We start from the raw sequence: 15,687 nt of genomic DNA, 5'->3' as shown, positions 1-15,687 counted from the left end.
TGCGGTGTTCCTACCCCTTCTACCTGTGTCCCTATGGCTGTCCCTCCCTGCCAGTGTCCCTAGGGATGTCCCTGCGGTGTCCCTACCCGTTCTGCCAGTGTCTCTGGGACTGTCCCTCCCCGCCAGTATCCCTAGGGATGTCCCTGCGGTGTCCCTACCCATTCTGCTGGTGTCCCTAGGGCTGTCCCTCCCTGCCAGTATCCCTAGGGATGTCCCTACCCCTTCTACCTGTGTCCCTAGGGCTGTCCCTTCATGCCAGTGTCCCTAGGGATGTCCCTGCGGTGTCCCTACCCCTTCTGCTGGTGTCCCTAGGGATGTCCCTGCGGTGTCCCTACCCCTTCTACCTGTGTCCCTAGGGATGTCCCTCCATGCCAGTGTCCCTAGCCATGTCCACACCCATTCTGCCAGTGTCCCTAGGGCTGTCCCCCCACCCCCGCTCTCCTCTCCCCGTGTCCCTTTGCTGCCACTGCCCGCACCACCCCCCCTCGCCTCCCCCGTTTATTCCCCGCTGCGGCTCGGGGGGGGGCGAAGCTGCGCTCGGAGCTTCCCCCGGCCCCGGGGGGACCCGCTCCCGCTCGGATCCCGGCCCCGCCCGGCCATGGCGCCGCCGTTCGCCGCCCTCCGCGTCCTGCTCGGCGTCTTCTTCGCGCTGGCGGGGGCGGGGAAGCTCTCGGAGCTGCCCTCGGCCGAGCTGCACCGGCACATGGTGAGGGGGCGGAGGGGGCGCTGGGGGGGGGGCTGAGGCCGCGGGGAGCGGGGGTGAAACCTTCGGCAGCGGGGCTGGGCTCCTGGGGTGCGGAGGTGAGCTCTTGGGGAGCAGGGCTGAGCTCTTGGGGTGCAGACATGAGCTCTTGGGGTGCAGAGATGAGCTCTTGGGGAGCGGGGCTGAGCTCTTGGGGTGCAGACATGAGCTCTTGGGGAGCAGGGCTGAGCTCTTGGGGAGCAGGGCTGAGCTCTTGGGGTGCAGAGATGAGCTCTTGGGGAGCGGGGCTGAGCTCTTGGGGTGCAGAGATGAGCTCTTGGGGTGCAAAGCTGAGCTCTTGGGGAACAAGGTTGAGCTCTTGGGGTGCAGAGATGAGCTCTTGGGGAGTGGGGCTGAGCTCTTGGGGTGTGGAGATGAGCTCCTGGGGTGCAGAGATGAGCTCTTGGGGAGCAAGGCTGAGCCTTTAGGGTGCAGAGATGAGCTCTTGGGGAGCGGGGCTGATCTCTTGGGGTGCAGGGCTGAGCATTTGGGGAACAAGGCTGAGCTCTTGAGGTGCACGGGTGAGCTCTTGGGGTGCAAAGCTGAGCAGTTGGGGAGCAAGGCTGAGCTCTTGGGGTGCAGATGTGAGTACTTGAGGTGCAGAGATAAGCCCTTGGGAAGCAGGGCTGAGCACTTTGGGGTGCAAAGCTGAGCCCTTGGGGTGCAAAGCTGAGCCCTTGGGGTGGAGACAAGCACTTTGGGGTTCAGGGCTGAGCTCTTGGGGAGCATGGGTGAGCTCTTGGGGTGCAGGGCTGAGCACTTGGGGTGCAGACCTGAGTACTTTAGGGTGCGGAGATAAGCCCTTGGGGAGCAGGGCTGAAACCTTTGGGAGCAGAGCTGAGCTCTTGGGGTGCAGAGATGAGGTCTTGGGGTGCAGAGATGAACACTTTGGGGAGCAGGGCTGAGGTCTTGGGGTGCAGGACTGAGTGCCCCCCCCCTTGGGGGCAACAAGCGGGTTGGGGGTCTGAGCATGTTGGGGTTCAGAGCTGAGCCCTTGGTGGTTGGGATGAGGGGCTGAGCCCTGAGGATGAGGGGCTGAGCCCTGAGGATGTAGAGCTGAGCCCTCGGTGGGGAATAAGAAGGTGGGGTGCAGGGATGCGGGGCTGAGCCCTTGGGGGGCAACGAGTGGGTTGGGGTGCTGGGATATGGGTCTGAGCACCTTGGGGTGCAGAGCTGATCCCTTGGGTGTGAGCGAGCAGGTTGGGGTGCTGGGATGAAGGGCTGAGCTCTTGGGGGGCAATGAGAGGGTTGGGGTGCTGAGTTGTGGGACTGAACCCTTGGGGGGCAGCAAGCGGGTCGGGGTGCTGGGATGTGGGGTTGAGCACTTTGGGGTGCAGGGCTGAGTCCTTGGGGGGCGAACGAGCGGGTTGGGGGGCGAGGATGCTGGGCTGAGCCTTTCAGTAGGTGTGAACGTGAGCATCTTGGGGCGCAGGGCTGAGCAGGGCAGACCCTGCAGGAGGAGTTGTGCCCCCCAGCCCCTGGCTCAGGGCAGCTCCGCTCCCTCCTGCCCTTCCCAGAAGTCGGAGTTCGTGCGGTTCGCCGAGGTCTTTCCCCTGAAGGAGTTCGGCTTCACGCCGGAGCCCGGCCGCTACCTGGAGGTGGTGGGCTGGGTGGAGGTGGTGGCCGGGCTGCTGCTGGCGTTCGGTCCCCAGCTCCTGCAGGAGATCAGCAACTTCATCCTCAGCGTCATCATGATCGGTGAGAGCCAGCAGCGGGCACCTGCCGCCCCGCGCGGGGTCTGGGGTGGCGCTGGGGTAGGAGCCCGCGGTTCCCATGCTCCGCTTCTCGCCCAGGTGCCATCTACACGCTGCTGGTGCTGCAGGAGCCCCTGGCCATGTGCGCCCCCGCCACCCTCTGCCTCGGCCTCCTCCTGCTGCTCAACATCCGCGGCTACGCGGCCCCCGCCAAGGCCAAGTTCCAGTGACCGGAGCTGGGGAGCGATGCCCTTACGGTAATTTCGGGGACGTCGCATCCCGCGAGGTCACCTGCCGCTGGTGCACGATGCATCATCTCCTGCTGCTGCTGGGGACCCCAGTGCTGGTTGCCCCTGCGCTGTGGGACGGTGGCACCTCCAGCGCCTCCGCTGCTAAATCCGCACAAGGGGTCTGGCTCTTCCCAGCCTTCAGCCACGCCGAGCTGGGGGCTTTCGTATTTTGGAATAAAGCCTCTTGTTTTACAGGTTTTGCCTCCCCTGGTTATTGCTGCTGAGCCACAGGGGCTGAGGGGACATCTCCTTCTCCCAAGTGAGTGATGGGACAAGAAGAAAAGACCTCAAGATGCACCAGGGAAGGTTTAGATGGAATATTAGGAAAAATTTCTTTACCAGAAGAATGGTGAAGCCCTGGCAGAGGCTGCCCAGGTGGAATCCCCATCCCTGGAGGGGTTCAAGGCCAGGTTGGATGGGGCTTGGAGCCCCTGATCCAGTGGGAGGTGTCCCTGCCCATGGCAGGGGTGGGACTGGATGGGCTTTGAGGTCCCTTCCAACCCAAACCATTCCATGATTCTATGATACAACAAACGCATCCATACCCGCAGCGGGACCTGAACCACCTGGAGGTGGCACCTTTGGTGTCCTGAAGGAACGTCCACAGATCGCACAGCCACACAAAGCAGCGAGTCAGGCGCTCGCAGAGCTTGTGGGGGTGCCGCTCCCCTTAAATCCAGCTTTGAAGCCAACAACAGCGCTGAGAGCAGGCAGATTCCTGCTTTGATCCCTTCCAGGGCATCCCCTCTTTTCCCCCAGCTGCCAAGTCTGGAAACTTGACCCTCTGCTGCTTTCATCCCAGCGTGGGTGGGAGAAGGGCCCTGGGAAACAGTCCCGGACAGGGCTCCCCCCACCCCGTCCGCCGGCGCGGGGGGTCTTAGCGAGGCTCCAGCAAGGAATCCCCCGTTACAAACACCCGCAGGTGCTCGCCCCGCTCCAGCTGCCCTCCCTGCATCCCACGGGGGCTCGGGATGAGGATAGAGGAGGGGATCGAGCAGCCTCTGCCTCCCCCCGCCACTTAAAGCCTTTCCCAGCGTGGTTGGACCAGACAGCGAGGAGCAGGCTGGGGATGCACGGACTCAGTGGGGTAAGTAGCTATCTCGGAGCAAACTGGTGCGGGGAAGGGGGCTGGAAGGGGGATTCAGGAGCTGGGGGCTCCTTGGGGGTCTGCAGGACGACTGAAGCCCCTCAGGATGAGCCCTGAATCCTCCCCCCAGCTCCACAGCCTGTGCCCCCCATCCCTCAGCCCCGTACTGGGTGCTGGAAAACACCCGCCGGGTGAGTCAGTGCTGCTGGTGAGGTGTGGGCAGGCAGCGATGGAGGTGAAATCGCTGCAGCCCCGAGATGCAGCCGTTGCGGCACGACGTGGTTTTCCATTTCCAGCACCAGCAAACAGCGGGGTGGCAAAGCTGCAGGGGCTGCTTCCACCCCTGCCCCGCGCCAGCATCCCTCCGCGCCGGTGCCGGTGGGTGATTTCCCCACGGATGCGCTGCGGGATTTGGGGTGCTGGGAGCGGGATGGGGGCCGGGTACCCCCCAGCCGGCACGCGCTGCGTGGGACGTGTTAAGCCCCGTGGCTGCCAGCCGGAGCCAGCCCAGCACCTCCGGGTGCAGCCGGGCGCCGCTCAGCCCCTCGGCCGCGATGCAGCTGCGGGAAAGCTCTGGGGCTCCCACTCGGCGTGGGGGCACGTGGCTGGGGTTGGGCTCGGAAAGGTCCCGCGGCCCCTTGAGGAGCAAGGCTGGGCCCCTCCGGCAGGTGATGCCGCCCTTACTGGGGGCTCTGCCCGCGAGCCCAGCCGCGACCGCAGATACCAGCTGGAAAGGTCATCCCGTCGTGGTCACTGCTCCTTCCCTGTCCCCAGGAGCTGTGTTTGGGGCCCTGCTGCTGAACTTCCCCCTATTTCTGCAGGAAAGTGGGATGAACGGCTCAGCGCCGGGGCCACGGCCGGCGGGTCACCCCGCGTGCGTCCCCAGCGACCCGGTGCAGTTCGTGCTGGTGCCCGTCGTCTACTGCCTGGTGCTGTGCGTGGGGCTGCCGGGCAACCTGGCGGCTTTGCTGGTCTTCCTGCAGAGCGGCAAGGTGAGGAAGGCCATCCGCATCTACCTCATCAACCTCACGCTGGCCGACATCCTCTTCAACCTCACGCTGCCCCTCTGGATCCCCTACTACCTAGCCGGGGGGCACTGGCTGCTCTCGGAGGCCGCGTGCCGCCTGGCCGGAGCCGCTTACTACCTGGCGACCTACAGCGCCATCACCTTCATGGCGCTCATCAGCTTCAACCGGTTCTGCGCGGTGCGCGCGGGGCGGCGGGAGCTGCCGCTGACGGGGCGCCGGGGCGCCGCGCTGGCCTGCGCCGCGGCCTGGCTGCTGGGGCTGGGCTGCGCCGTGCCCACCCTGGCCACCCAGCAGACCTTCCCGGCGCGCGCCGGGGCCACCGCCTGCTTCGAGCAGCACGGCCGCCAGCGCGCCTACGCCTACGCCACGGTGGGTTTCTTCGCCGTCGCCTTCCTGGTGGTGCTGGGCGCCTACGCGTCCGTCGCCCGGGCGCTCTCGGCGCCCGCCGCGGCCTCGCCGGGCTCGCACCGGCAGCAGGCGCGCGCCATGGTGCTGGGGATGCTGCTGGTCTTCGCGGTCTGCGTGGCTCCCTACCACCTCACGCTGGCCCCCTGGGTGGGCAGCCAGCCCCCCGTGCCGCGCTGCGGGCCCCCCGGCGCCCTGGACGTGCTGCACGCGCTGAGCGTTGCCCTGCTCAGCCTCAACAGCTGCCTCGACCCCGTCGTCTACTGCTTCTCCATCCAGCGCTTCCGCCACGACTTGGGGCGCGCCCTGCGCAAGATCGGACGGTGCCTCCCGCTCTCGCCCCCGGCCCCCGCTGGGCCCGTGCCCGGCGCCCGCGCAGCCTCCTTGGCCTCCTCGTAGCTCGCTGGGTGCTGGCGCCCTGCCCTCCGGCTGCCTGGGGGCCACAATCCTGCTGGCTTGGGGTCGCTGGAGCCAGGATGGGGATGGGGCACCCCACCTCCTCCTCCCACCCCTGCACATTCCCGTGCGCTCATGGTTGGCATTCGTGCACGGATCCTGCCCTGCGCGTTCACTCCTGCCTGGCAAGGGGGGGCTGAGCCGCGGTGGGAGAGGATGGGGAAGGAATCCTAGAGTCAGTAGGTTGGAAATGACCTCTTAGGTTGTTGAGTCCAACCATTCCTATCTGCCTGGGGGTCTCCGTCCCCTCCTGGGGTCTCTATCCCCTCCTGTGGGTCTCCATCCCCTCCTGGGGGTCTCCATCCCCTCCTGGGGTCTCCATCCCTTGGGGATGATGGAAGACGCCTGCGCTGTGAGCTGGGCTGCCCACGGCAGCGTGCCCGAGCCTCGTGCCTGCATCCTGCCTGCTCTCAGCTGGGATTAAAAATGAATGAGCCCAAGGCTTTCCCAGTCTCTTTGCCGGCGGGCGCTTGTGCCGCACCCGGAGCAGTGCCAGCTCCCCCCGCGCCCTGGGGCACCCCCCAGCCCCCCCAAACCCCAGCTCCCAGCCCTATTTCCCTGCTCTCCCGCAGCCGGAGCCTTCGGCAGCCCCTGCTCACGCGTGGGTGGGTGCGATGCAGCCCCCAGCCCCTCGTGGCCGCCCACCTTCGAGCGAGCCCCGGCGCGTGGCGTGGGTGGCAGAGCCCGCGCAGGGCTGGGGGCGGCTGCGTGGGTGGAAGATGGTGTTTTCCCAGCGCTGGCTGATTCCTGCCGCCACCGCAGCCGCGCTGCACAAACGGGAGCTCTGGGAGGGATGGTGGCAGGGGCTGGGGAGGCTTCAGCTGTGCCCCAAGCCAGGGTCTCGCCCCCCAACCTGGCATCTCACCCCCCAGCACAGGGCTTTTCTCCATCACCGGCTCACCGGTGCCCGGGGAGGATGCGGGAGGTATCGGGCAGGAGGAGGTGGGCTGGGTACAAGCAGTGTGGGCACCGGGATGGTGCCGTGCCTGCTTTTTGGTGGGTTATTAGAGGCTGCTCGGCTGCCAGCGGGGAGGCGAAGCTGTGGGGCGAGGGCAGGCTCTCCCCGCGCCGTGGGAATTGTGACTCGGGGAGCCCACGGCGCAGTCAACCCTGGGCGCTTTGCTCCGGCCTGGCTGGAGGGAGCTGGTCTCTGCTGGCTCCAGGACACGGCCAAGGGTGCCCCTGCCCCACACCCAGCCGTCCTCGCCCCCAGCTCGTTCCCCTTTTGAAGCACGCATTAAATTTTAATCGCTTTATGTAACGGCGGAGGGCGGCGGGCAGAGCTGCGCTCCCCGCTGCAGGAGGAGCAGCCGTGCTGGCCCCATCGGGGGCTCCGTGGGGCGAGACCCCCAGCTCAGCGAGGGATCCGGGGGGCTCTCTGCGTGCCAGGGCTGGGGGCAGTGCCAGCTCCAGGCTGGAATCTCAAGCAGGAGGGGACGGTGATGGGGTCCATGGGGCTGCTGGGGAGAGCGCCCCGAGACGGGGTTGGCTTTGCAGAGCCATGGAGCTGGGCTGGGGTCCAGCCTTGCTGTCCTCGCAGGGTTTTCATGTCCCAACGCCCTGGGCCACCCTGGAGAAACACCCGTGTCCTCCAGCCCCAGATCATAGAATCATAGAATCTCCAGGTTGGAAGAGACCCACCGGATCATCGAGTCCAACCATCCCCATCAATCACTAACCCAGATGTCCCACTAGGTGAGTGATGCTGTGACTATGAGGTGACCGATGCTGTGACCACTGGTGACCACCCTGCCCAGTGGCACAGGTGTCCTGGGTCAGGACCACGGCGCTGGGACACGGGTGCAAACCACCAGGACACGGCTGCTTAAACCCCCCCAGGCTGTGTCCGTGCTTCGTGCCGGGGCTCCCCCGCCGCGTGCCAGGCGGCTTCGGGGCGGCAGGGCTGGGCACGTGCCGCAGTTTGGCTCCTGCTGCCGCTTAACCAGGTTATTGTTCGGCTGCACTTCTAAGCCGCCTGTGCCGTAATTATTGTTATTAGCAAATTACACAGTGCGGTACGAGGGGCTCAGTGGGTGGGCAGCAGCCTGCAGCCCCCAGTCTGCTGCGGTGAGGCTGGGTCCTGGGGGAAGGCACCTATCCCAGTACCATCCTAGTGCCTATCCCAGTGCCTATCCCAGTGCCAGCCCAGTACCCATTCCAATGCCAGCCTGGTGCCCATCTCAGTGTCATCCCAGTGCCAGACCAGTACCTGTCCTGGTGCCCGTTCTGTTGACCATCCCAGTGTGCATCCTAGTGCCAAACCAGTGCCAGTCCAGTGTCTGTCCCAGTGCCAGCCTGTTACCCATCCCAGTGCCTATTCCAGTGCCAGACCAGTACCCATCCCAGTGCCATCCCAATGCCTATCCCAATGTCAGCCTGGTGTCTATCCCAGTTACATCCCAGTACCTATCCCAGTGCAAGCCTCTCACCCACCCCAGTGCCAGCCTGGTGCCCATCCCAGTGCCTATCCCAGTACGTATCCCAGTATGAGCCTGTTACCCATCCCAGTGCCAGCCTGGTACGTACCCCAGTGCCATCCCAGTGCCTATCTCAGTGTCAGCCAGTTACCCATCCCAGTGCCATCCTGGTATCCATCCCAGTGCCAGCCTGGTACCCATCCCAGTGCCCATTCTGGTACCCATCCCAGTGCCCATCCTGGTACCCATCTCAGTGCCCATCCTGGTTCCATCCCGGTGCCCATCCCAGTGCCCATCCCAGTGGCATCCATGTACCTATCCCAGTGCCAGCCTGGTACCCATCCCAGTGCCAGCCTGGTACCCATCCCAGTGCCCATCCCGGTTCCATCACGGTTCCATCCCAGTGCCCATCCCGGTTCCATCCCAGTGCCATCCCAGTACATATCCCAGTGCCAGCCTGGTACCCATCCCAGTGCCCATCCCGGTTCCATCACGGTTCCATCCCAGTGCCCATCCCGGTTCCATCCCGGTGCCCATCCCAGTGCCATCCATGTACCTATCCCAGTGCCAGCCTGGTACCCATCCCAGTCCCATCCCGGCTCCATCCCGGTCCTACCCCGGCTCCATCCCGGTCCCCCCCCGCCCCCGCCCCCCGGTTCTCCCCCCTCCCCCGCACCGGAGCCATTTTGCGGCGCCGCCGCCCGTTCTGGCTCCCGGGGAAAATCCAGCGCCGTGTCTTGGCGGCGCCGCTCGCCCCGCTGCACCCGCTCGCCCCGCTGCACCCGCTGCACCCGCTGCACTGCGGGGACACCCGCATGCTGCTGCCCGGCGCGCTCCCACGCCGGCACCGGCACCCGCACAGCCCCGCCGAGCTGCTTCTCCGGGAACCGAGCTCATCCAAGCTGCTTCTCCACGACCAGCCGAGCCCAACCGAGCTGCTTCTGCACCAACCGAGCTCAGCCGAGCTCCTCCAGGACCAGCCGAGCTCATCTGAGCTGCTCCTCCAGCACCAGCCGAGCCCAACCGAGCTGCGTCTGCAGGAACCGAGCTCATCTGAGCTGCTTCTGCACCAACCGAGCTCAGCCGAGCTCCTCCAGGACCAGCGGAGCTCATCCGAGCTGCTTCTCCAGGAACCGAGCTCAGCCGAGCTGCTCCAGGACCACCCGAGCCCATCCGAGCTGCTCCTGCAGGGACCGAGCCCAGCCGAGCTCCTCCGGTACCGGGAACAACCCAGCCCAACCGAGCTGCTCCTGCACCAACCGAGCCAAACCGAGCTGCTCCTGCAGGAACCGAGCCCAGCCGAGCCTCCTGGCGCCGTTCGCAGGATGTAGGCAGCGAGAGAGCGGTGAGAGCGGTGGGGATGGGGCCGGGGATGGGGCCAGGGATGCCGGTGCCGCGGGGATGGGGGCCAGGGATGCCGGTGCCGCGAGGATGGGGACCAGGGATGCCGGTGCCGCGGGGATGGGGGCCAGGGATGCCGGTGCCGCGGGGATGGGGGCCAGGGATGCTGGTGCCGCGGGGATGGGGACCAGGGATGCCGGTGCCGCGGGGATGGGGGCCAGGGATGCTGGTGCCGCGAGGATGGGGACCAGGGATGCCGGTGCCGCGGGGATGGGGGCCAGGGATGCCGGTGCCGCGGGGATGGGGGCCAGGGATGCCGGTGCCGCGGGGATGGGGGCCAGGGATGCCGGTGCCGCGGAGCCGCCACCCCGAGCATCCCCGGGAGGCGGGGGTCCCGCTGCCGGGGGATCCCGGGCGGCGAAAGGGGGGGCTCTCCCCGACGGGACGGGTCCCAGGGGGTGGGATGCGTCGCCCCGGGATGCGCCCATCACCGCCGAGCGGGTGCTTGGGGGTGGAAAACCGGGAGGAGGTGGCTCCCCGGTGGGTGCGGGAGAAGGGGTGCTGGCACCCCCATCTCCAGGTGTGCCTGGCATTGGGGGGAAGCTCTCAGCCCCTCTGTCCTCCCCCCAGAAGGCGATGCGAGCCTTTCTGGTGCTCTCCTGCTACGCAGGGGCTTGGGACAGCGTTGTGCTGGGCTAGGACCCCTCCCCAGCCCGGGGGTCTCGCCCCTCGCCAGGCTGCAGGGTGCTGGGAGCGGGCACAGAGCAAGAGTCGAGTGGCGACTCTCACCACGCATCCAGCCTCCATGGTCCAACACAGCCTGGCAGGCGAGGAGAGCTCCTCAGGGTCTGGGTGCCTCGCTCCTCTCGCCACCTTCCTTCCCCTGGACCGTTGGATTTTGTGGAAGGAGCCCTGCACCCTGTGCCAAACCTGCAGAGCGAGTTGGCGCTGGGACCTCTCCCCATGCCGCGACATCCAGCCCTGCACGTCACCTCCTGCGTGGAGCTCCGGGCCACGCTGCCTGTGCCGTCCCCACACCGGGCACGAAGCCCCGAGCAGGCAGGAGAGGGCAGAGATGGGGTTTGGGGTGCCAGCTACCCCTGCAGGACTTCAGACTGGGAACAGGAGGCCTCCCTTGGGGTAAATCAGGGCAGGATCTGGCTGGCAGCTCAGATTCTCCTTTAGGAAATGGATGTCATCTCCCATCTCTCTCGGTTCCTCGCCCCGTGCTCCCTGTCTGCTGGGGCACGGAGCTGGGCAGCAGCCGCGGGGATCCGGGCACGGCCACGCTGGGAGGCTGGAAGAAGGCATGTCAGCCCTTTCGAAGCATTATTCACGCGCCGGCGGGGCTGGGAGGGAAAAAATAGCCATCAATGTGTTCGTGGAGCATCTGAGCTGGAAGAGTGAGACCATCGGTGCGGGGCTGTGCCGGTGGGAGCCGTCTCTGGGGCTGCCTCGGATGGTGTTACCCACCGAGCCCGGGCACCAGGACCCCCGGGGAATGGGAGGACACGGTTGTGGCATCTCCATCCAGCCTGGGGGAGTTGGTGCTGAGCCCTCGGTACCCAAATCTCCGTCCTGAGCGCCAGGGTTTGTGCTGTGTGAGATGGAGATGGCAGCACCCAGCGCTTCTGCTAGGCCTGGTGCCCAGCAGGCTGGGCGAGGCGTGGAAAGGGAGCGGAGAGCGGTGGGGAGCCCAAGCTGAGGGTCCCTGGAGGGACCTTTCCTTCAGCCTCCCCATCACCAGCTCGAGGCAGAGCCATGAGCTGGGACCTGCAGGAGGCAGGAGCCCCGAGGCTGGTTGATGCGCAGGTCTCCATGGCTCTGCGCATGGTCAGGATACAGCCCCACGCTGGGGTCTCGTGCCCAGGTGGTGCTGCTGCGCTGGGGCTCCAGATCCAGGTTTTGCAGGTGCTTGCGTCTCTCTGACAAGCTGATCAGAATCCCTGGATCCCACCCAGCCACAAATTTGGATGTGGAGCCAAAGGTGACTCTTGGCCCTTGCTGCCATCACGGGCGAAGCTAAAATCTGGATCTGAGAGGAGACATGAGGAGCCTGGATCTGGCTCAGGTGTTGAACCTGTGGCTTGCGCTCCCTCTGCCCATCAAATGAGGTTTCCTGAAATAGCCTGTGGAGGACCAGAGCCCGGCAGGGACCGAATGACAGGTCACCAGGGGTGTGGAAGCCCCACCATCCTCCTGGCTGCCTGCTTCGAGAGGTTGGCAGCCGGCAATACGAGTAATAGATGGTGCCATTGCCGGGAGAGCGCAGCGCTGGAGAGCTAAGAATAGCAGGCGAGACGTGCCAGCAGCCGGAGAGTCGTGGGGAGGGCCAGGGGCGCGCGGTTGGATGTGTCCTGGGGGACATCCTGGTGCTGGGGTGGGTGGAGGTGGCTGCATGGTGGGTGCTGCTGGAAGGCAAGGGGACAGGGAGGTGCAGAGCGGTGGGTGGTGCTGCCGACCCCGCGTAGCACCCTTCAGCGTGTCCCCAAGAGCTGGGAGCGAAGCCTCCGTGGCCTCGGGATCGTGGCTGTCTTGGTGTCCCCGTGTCTCCTCATCCCCCAGTGAGTGGCATGAAGGAAAGGGCCAGACTGAGCACAGCACTCCAGGCTTGTTTCCCCTCTTCCAGCAGGATTGAGCCCCTTCTGGTCCCCTGCTCAGCACCCTGGGGCCATACGACATCGGCCAGGGGGATCGGAGGATGCGCGAGCCGAGCCGCGGGCAGGCTGGGCTGCTCTGGGGCAGCCGCGGCGTCGGCACGTGGCGGTGGAGCAAATGCCCATCAGATTAAGGAGAATTAATTTGTACTTTCGCTGCTGCTGTGGGGCCGGGGGATGCTGCAGGTGGCCGGCGTCCCCTTCCCGCGAGCAGCTGTGCTCCCGCAGCTCCCATGTCAGCGCCTCTACAACCTGTCCTCAATCCTAATTAGATTCCCTCCCCTCCCAGCTCGCTCCTCACCAAATGCTGGAGCGGGAAGGAGCCATGACATGGTTTCTAATCAGCTGCTGAATTCAGATTTCTCTTGGCTGTCGTTGGAGGAGGCTTCTCGCAGCCTTTGTCTGCGGCTCTGCGGTTCCCCTCGATGCCGCGGCGGCAGGCGATGCCGGCACCCTGGGGTGTGAGCGGCTCAGCCCCACGCGTGGAGCCAGCCGGGAGACCCTACGCAAGGAGAACGCTGCCAGGAGCCAGGAACTCGCAAGAGCATCACCAGCAACCACGGACCCTGCCACGTGCGGCCAGGTGGGAGCCAAAGCCGGCGGCCTCTCCGAGAACGTTGGGTGCCGCGGTGCTGTGCCGGTGGCACCGGCTGCTCCTGGCGAGCGCCGGGCCCCGCTGCTGCTGTTTTCCTGGGCTCGTTCCGCGTTGCCCCCGTGGCACCGTGCCCCACGTGCCCGTCCTGGCGCGGCTCCGCTGCGGCCGATGCCGTGCTGGGTTTGGCTCCTTCCCCGGCACCCGGAGCTCGTCGGCAGCGAGTTGTGGCTCTGAGCGAAGCCAGGAGATGCAAACACTTCCCGGCGCTGCCAAGCCCCAATTAATAGCCTATGAATCATGATGCCGCTGGAAGAGCAGATGTTTGCGGCGTGGTTGCCAGCGCTCGGCGTTGCACGCGGGGTCTGTTTGGCCCTGAGCCGGCAGCTGCGGGCGTTGGGTGCTGGTCGGAGCCTCCCGGCCTGGCCCTCTCCCCGGTGGGGCCGGGAGCTGTTTGGGCTGGGAATTAGCTGAAGTTTGTGGTGGGCAGAGCGGAGCGGGAGAACAGCCTGTCCGTGGGCGTGTGGGGGTGCTGCTTCGGAGCGAGAGAACTGCGAACGCTGAAGGTATTGGATCCCGGCATGGTGCCCGCTGCGGGACCTGCCCGCATCCCATCCCTTGTGCTGCGGCTTTGGTTCGGAGCGCCTCCAGCTTCCCACGGGGCCGGAGGGGCTCTGCTGGGACTGGGGGCCTCTCCCAGTTGGGGTGAGCCAGTTTTGACTGGAGCTACGCTGGCTTGGACGTGGCCGTCGCCGCGTGGCGGTGCAGCTTGGCCAGGCTGGTGGGTTGGGGCGAGACGCCGTGGTGGTTGGTGCCCCCTCGGCCAGGGCCGTCGGTGCCATCGGTGCAGCTGAACCTCGGGGTTTGGTGTCACACGTGCCTGTTCTGGGCTCCCTGGGTCCTTCTCGGCGTTGGGGGGTGGGATGGGGACAGCCCCGCGCCGGGGGAGCCACGGTGGGTGCTGCGGGGTGTGCGGGGGCTGCATGGTGCAGGGAGAGTGGGGGGCACAGGGGGTGCAAGGATGGAGTGATGCGGAGTGGCTGTGTGTCTGTCCAGGCGTGCGTGGCTGTGTGTCCGTCCAGGTGTGCAGTGGCTGCGTGTCCGTCCAGGCGTGCAGTGGCTGCATGTCTGTCCAGGTGTGCAGTGGCTGTGTGTCCGTCCAGATGTGTGTGGCTGTGTGTCTGTCCAGGTGAGCTTCTCTGTATGCTTGTCCAAGCCTGTGTGGCTGCGTGTCCGTCTCTCCATGCAGGGCTGCGTGTCCATCTCTCCATACAGGGCTGCGTGTCCGTCAGTCCATGCAGGGCTGTGTGTCCATCCAGCAATGCAGGGCTGTGTGTCGATCTGTCCATGCATGGCTGTGTGTCCATCTGTCCGTGCAGGGCTGCATGTCCATCTCTCCATACAGGCCTGCGTGTCCGTCTGTCCGTGCAGGGCTGTGTGTCCATCTCTCCATACAGGGCTGCGTGTCTGTCTGTCCATGCAGGGCTGCGTGTCCATCCAGCAATGCAGGGCTGCATGTCCATCTCTCCATACAGGGCTGCGCGTCCATCTGTCTGTGTAGGTCTGCGTGTCCGTCTGTCCGTGCCGGCGGGGTGCTGCAGCGTGGGTCGCCCTTCCCGGGGGCGCGTGGCTGAGCGCGGGGGTGGCTGGAGCGCGTCGGAGAGCGCGCGTGGGCGCATCCCGGGTGCACCGGGGGGCGAAGGCTCCATCGTTGGCTCTCGCCAGCTGGAAGGTGGTGCCGCCGTCGGGAGCGTTGGCCACCGCCGAGCTGCTGTGAGTGGCCGTGGCCACGGGGACACCTCCGGCAGGGCCCGTGGCCGCTCGCTACGCGGCTTGGCCACGGCGTGGGCAGCCCACAGGGATTTCGCAGGAAGAGAGCGAATCCAGCCGCTGCGCTGCTTCCGTCCTCCGGCTCCTGCCGAGCCCAGAGGGGCATCCTCATGGCTTAGCTTGCGGCAGGGTGAGCGGGGCAGCAGAAGGGGCTGATGGGTGGGAGGCGAGCGTGTCTGGCTCTGTGCAGGGGGGTCCATATGGAGCTTCTCTCCCAGGAGAGCCCCGCTTTGTGGGTGCCGGTGCAGCTGATGCATGGAGGGGGGAACAGAGTGGGAGCCCCTCATGCAGCCCACGCTCCCACCCAGCTGCTCCTAACCCTTTCCTGGCTGAGTCCTCCTCCCTGACATCCACCTCCCCATCTCAGTGTGCAGCGTGTGGCTCCCTGCCAGCCCAGACAAGCCTCAGCGCAGCCCTGGAGCTCACCTGGCTGGGATGAGGAGCTCCCAACCTGGAGGTCTGTCCTCCCTTTCCCTGCAGCGCTGGGTGGGGGCTGCTGGGGCTGGGGGCTGTGCACATTGCAGGGGGCTGTCCTGGGGCTGGGGGCTGTGCGTGTTGCGAAGGGGGGTGCTGGGGACCTGGGGGCTGTGCGTGTTGTGGGGGCTGAGCACCTTGTGGGGCTGTTCTGTGGCTGTGCATGTTGGGTCTGGGGGCTGTGGTGCACGTTGTGAGGCTGTTCTGGGGGTTATGCATGTTGTGAGGCTGTTCTGGGGCTGTGCACGTTGGGTCTGGGGGGCTGAGCACGTTGCAGAGGTTGAGCTGGGGATAAGAGCCAGGGGCTGAGCACGTTGGGTCTGGGGGCTGAGCACCTTGTGAGGCTGTTCTGGGGCTGTGCACATTGGGTCTGGGGGCTGAGCATGTTGCAGAGGTTGAGCTGGGGATGAGAGCCAGTGGCTGTGCATGTTGGGTCTGGGGGCTGTGCACGTAGTGGGGATGTTCTAGGGCTGTGCATGTGGGGTTTGGGGGCTGTGCATGTTGGGTTTAGGGGCTGAGCACCTTGTGAGGCTGTTCTGGGGCTGTGCACGTTGGGTTTGGGGGCTGTGGCGCTGGGGCTGTGCACCTCTCCTCAGCCCTGGGGACACGGTGTGCTCAGCCCTGGGCATGCGGTGGTCGCGTTGCGGGCGTTTGTCATGGTGAGGGAGGCAAGC

General features: G+C 66.1%; 3 protein-coding genes across 3 annotated transcripts; all 3 read left to right on the top strand.

Annotated features, from left to right (window-relative positions):
* The first annotated feature begins 559 nt into the window (after positions 1-559).
* TMEM35B (transmembrane protein 35B) lies at positions 560-2,887 on the top strand. The gene is made up of 3 exons (XM_069875303.1): positions 560-706; positions 2,260-2,440; positions 2,536-2,887. Exons 1-3 carry the CDS (start codon positions 599-601, stop codon positions 2,664-2,666), a joined length of 420 nt encoding a protein of 139 aa, XP_069731404.1. The 5' UTR covers positions 560-598; the 3' UTR covers positions 2,667-2,887.
* An 830-nt stretch (positions 2,888-3,717) lies between these two features.
* On the top strand, positions 3,718-5,670 carry LOC138730217 (platelet-activating factor receptor-like). Its single transcript, XM_069875170.1, has 2 exons — positions 3,718-3,813; positions 4,635-5,670. Exons 1-2 carry the CDS (start codon positions 3,796-3,798, stop codon positions 5,643-5,645), a joined length of 1,029 nt encoding a protein of 342 aa, XP_069731271.1. The 5' UTR covers positions 3,718-3,795; the 3' UTR covers positions 5,646-5,670.
* A 948-nt stretch (positions 5,671-6,618) lies between these two features.
* Positions 6,619-9,450, top strand: LOC138730405 (variable charge X-linked protein 1-like). The gene is made up of 2 exons (XM_069875577.1): positions 6,619-6,698; positions 8,685-9,450. Exons 1-2 carry the CDS (start codon positions 6,619-6,621, stop codon positions 9,448-9,450), a joined length of 846 nt encoding a protein of 281 aa, XP_069731678.1.
* The last annotated feature ends 6,237 nt before the right edge of the window (positions 9,451-15,687 follow it).

The sequence above is a fragment of the Phaenicophaeus curvirostris genome, chromosome 23 (assembly GCF_032191515.1).
Source record: "Phaenicophaeus curvirostris isolate KB17595 chromosome 23, BPBGC_Pcur_1.0, whole genome shotgun sequence".
In the NCBI taxonomy this organism is placed as follows: Eukaryota; Metazoa; Chordata; class Aves; order Cuculiformes; family Cuculidae; genus Phaenicophaeus; species Phaenicophaeus curvirostris.
The sequence above is the reverse complement of the archived record's forward strand: the minus strand, read 5'-3'. Positions and strand labels throughout refer to the sequence as shown.

Bases quoted from the DNA above. Each gene is read 5' to 3' on its own strand.
- TMEM35B (XM_069875303.1), top strand. From the start codon at position 599: ATGGCGCCGCCGTTCGCCGCCCTCCGCGTCCTGCTCGGCGTCTTCTTC. The intron at 707-2,259 runs GTGAGGGGGCGG...TGCCCTTCCCAG, and splicing joins CCGAGCTGCACCGGCACATG to AAGTCGGAGTTCGTGCGGTT. The intron at 2,441-2,535 runs GTGAGAGCCAGC...CTTCTCGCCCAG, and splicing joins CCTCAGCGTCATCATGATCG to GTGCCATCTACACGCTGCTG.
- LOC138730405 (XM_069875577.1), top strand. From the start codon at position 6,619: ATGCGGGAGGTATCGGGCAGGAGGAGGTGGGCTGGGTACAAGCAGTGT. The intron at 6,699-8,684 runs GTGGGTTATTAG...TACCTATCCCAG, and splicing joins GGTGCCGTGCCTGCTTTTTG to TGCCAGCCTGGTACCCATCC.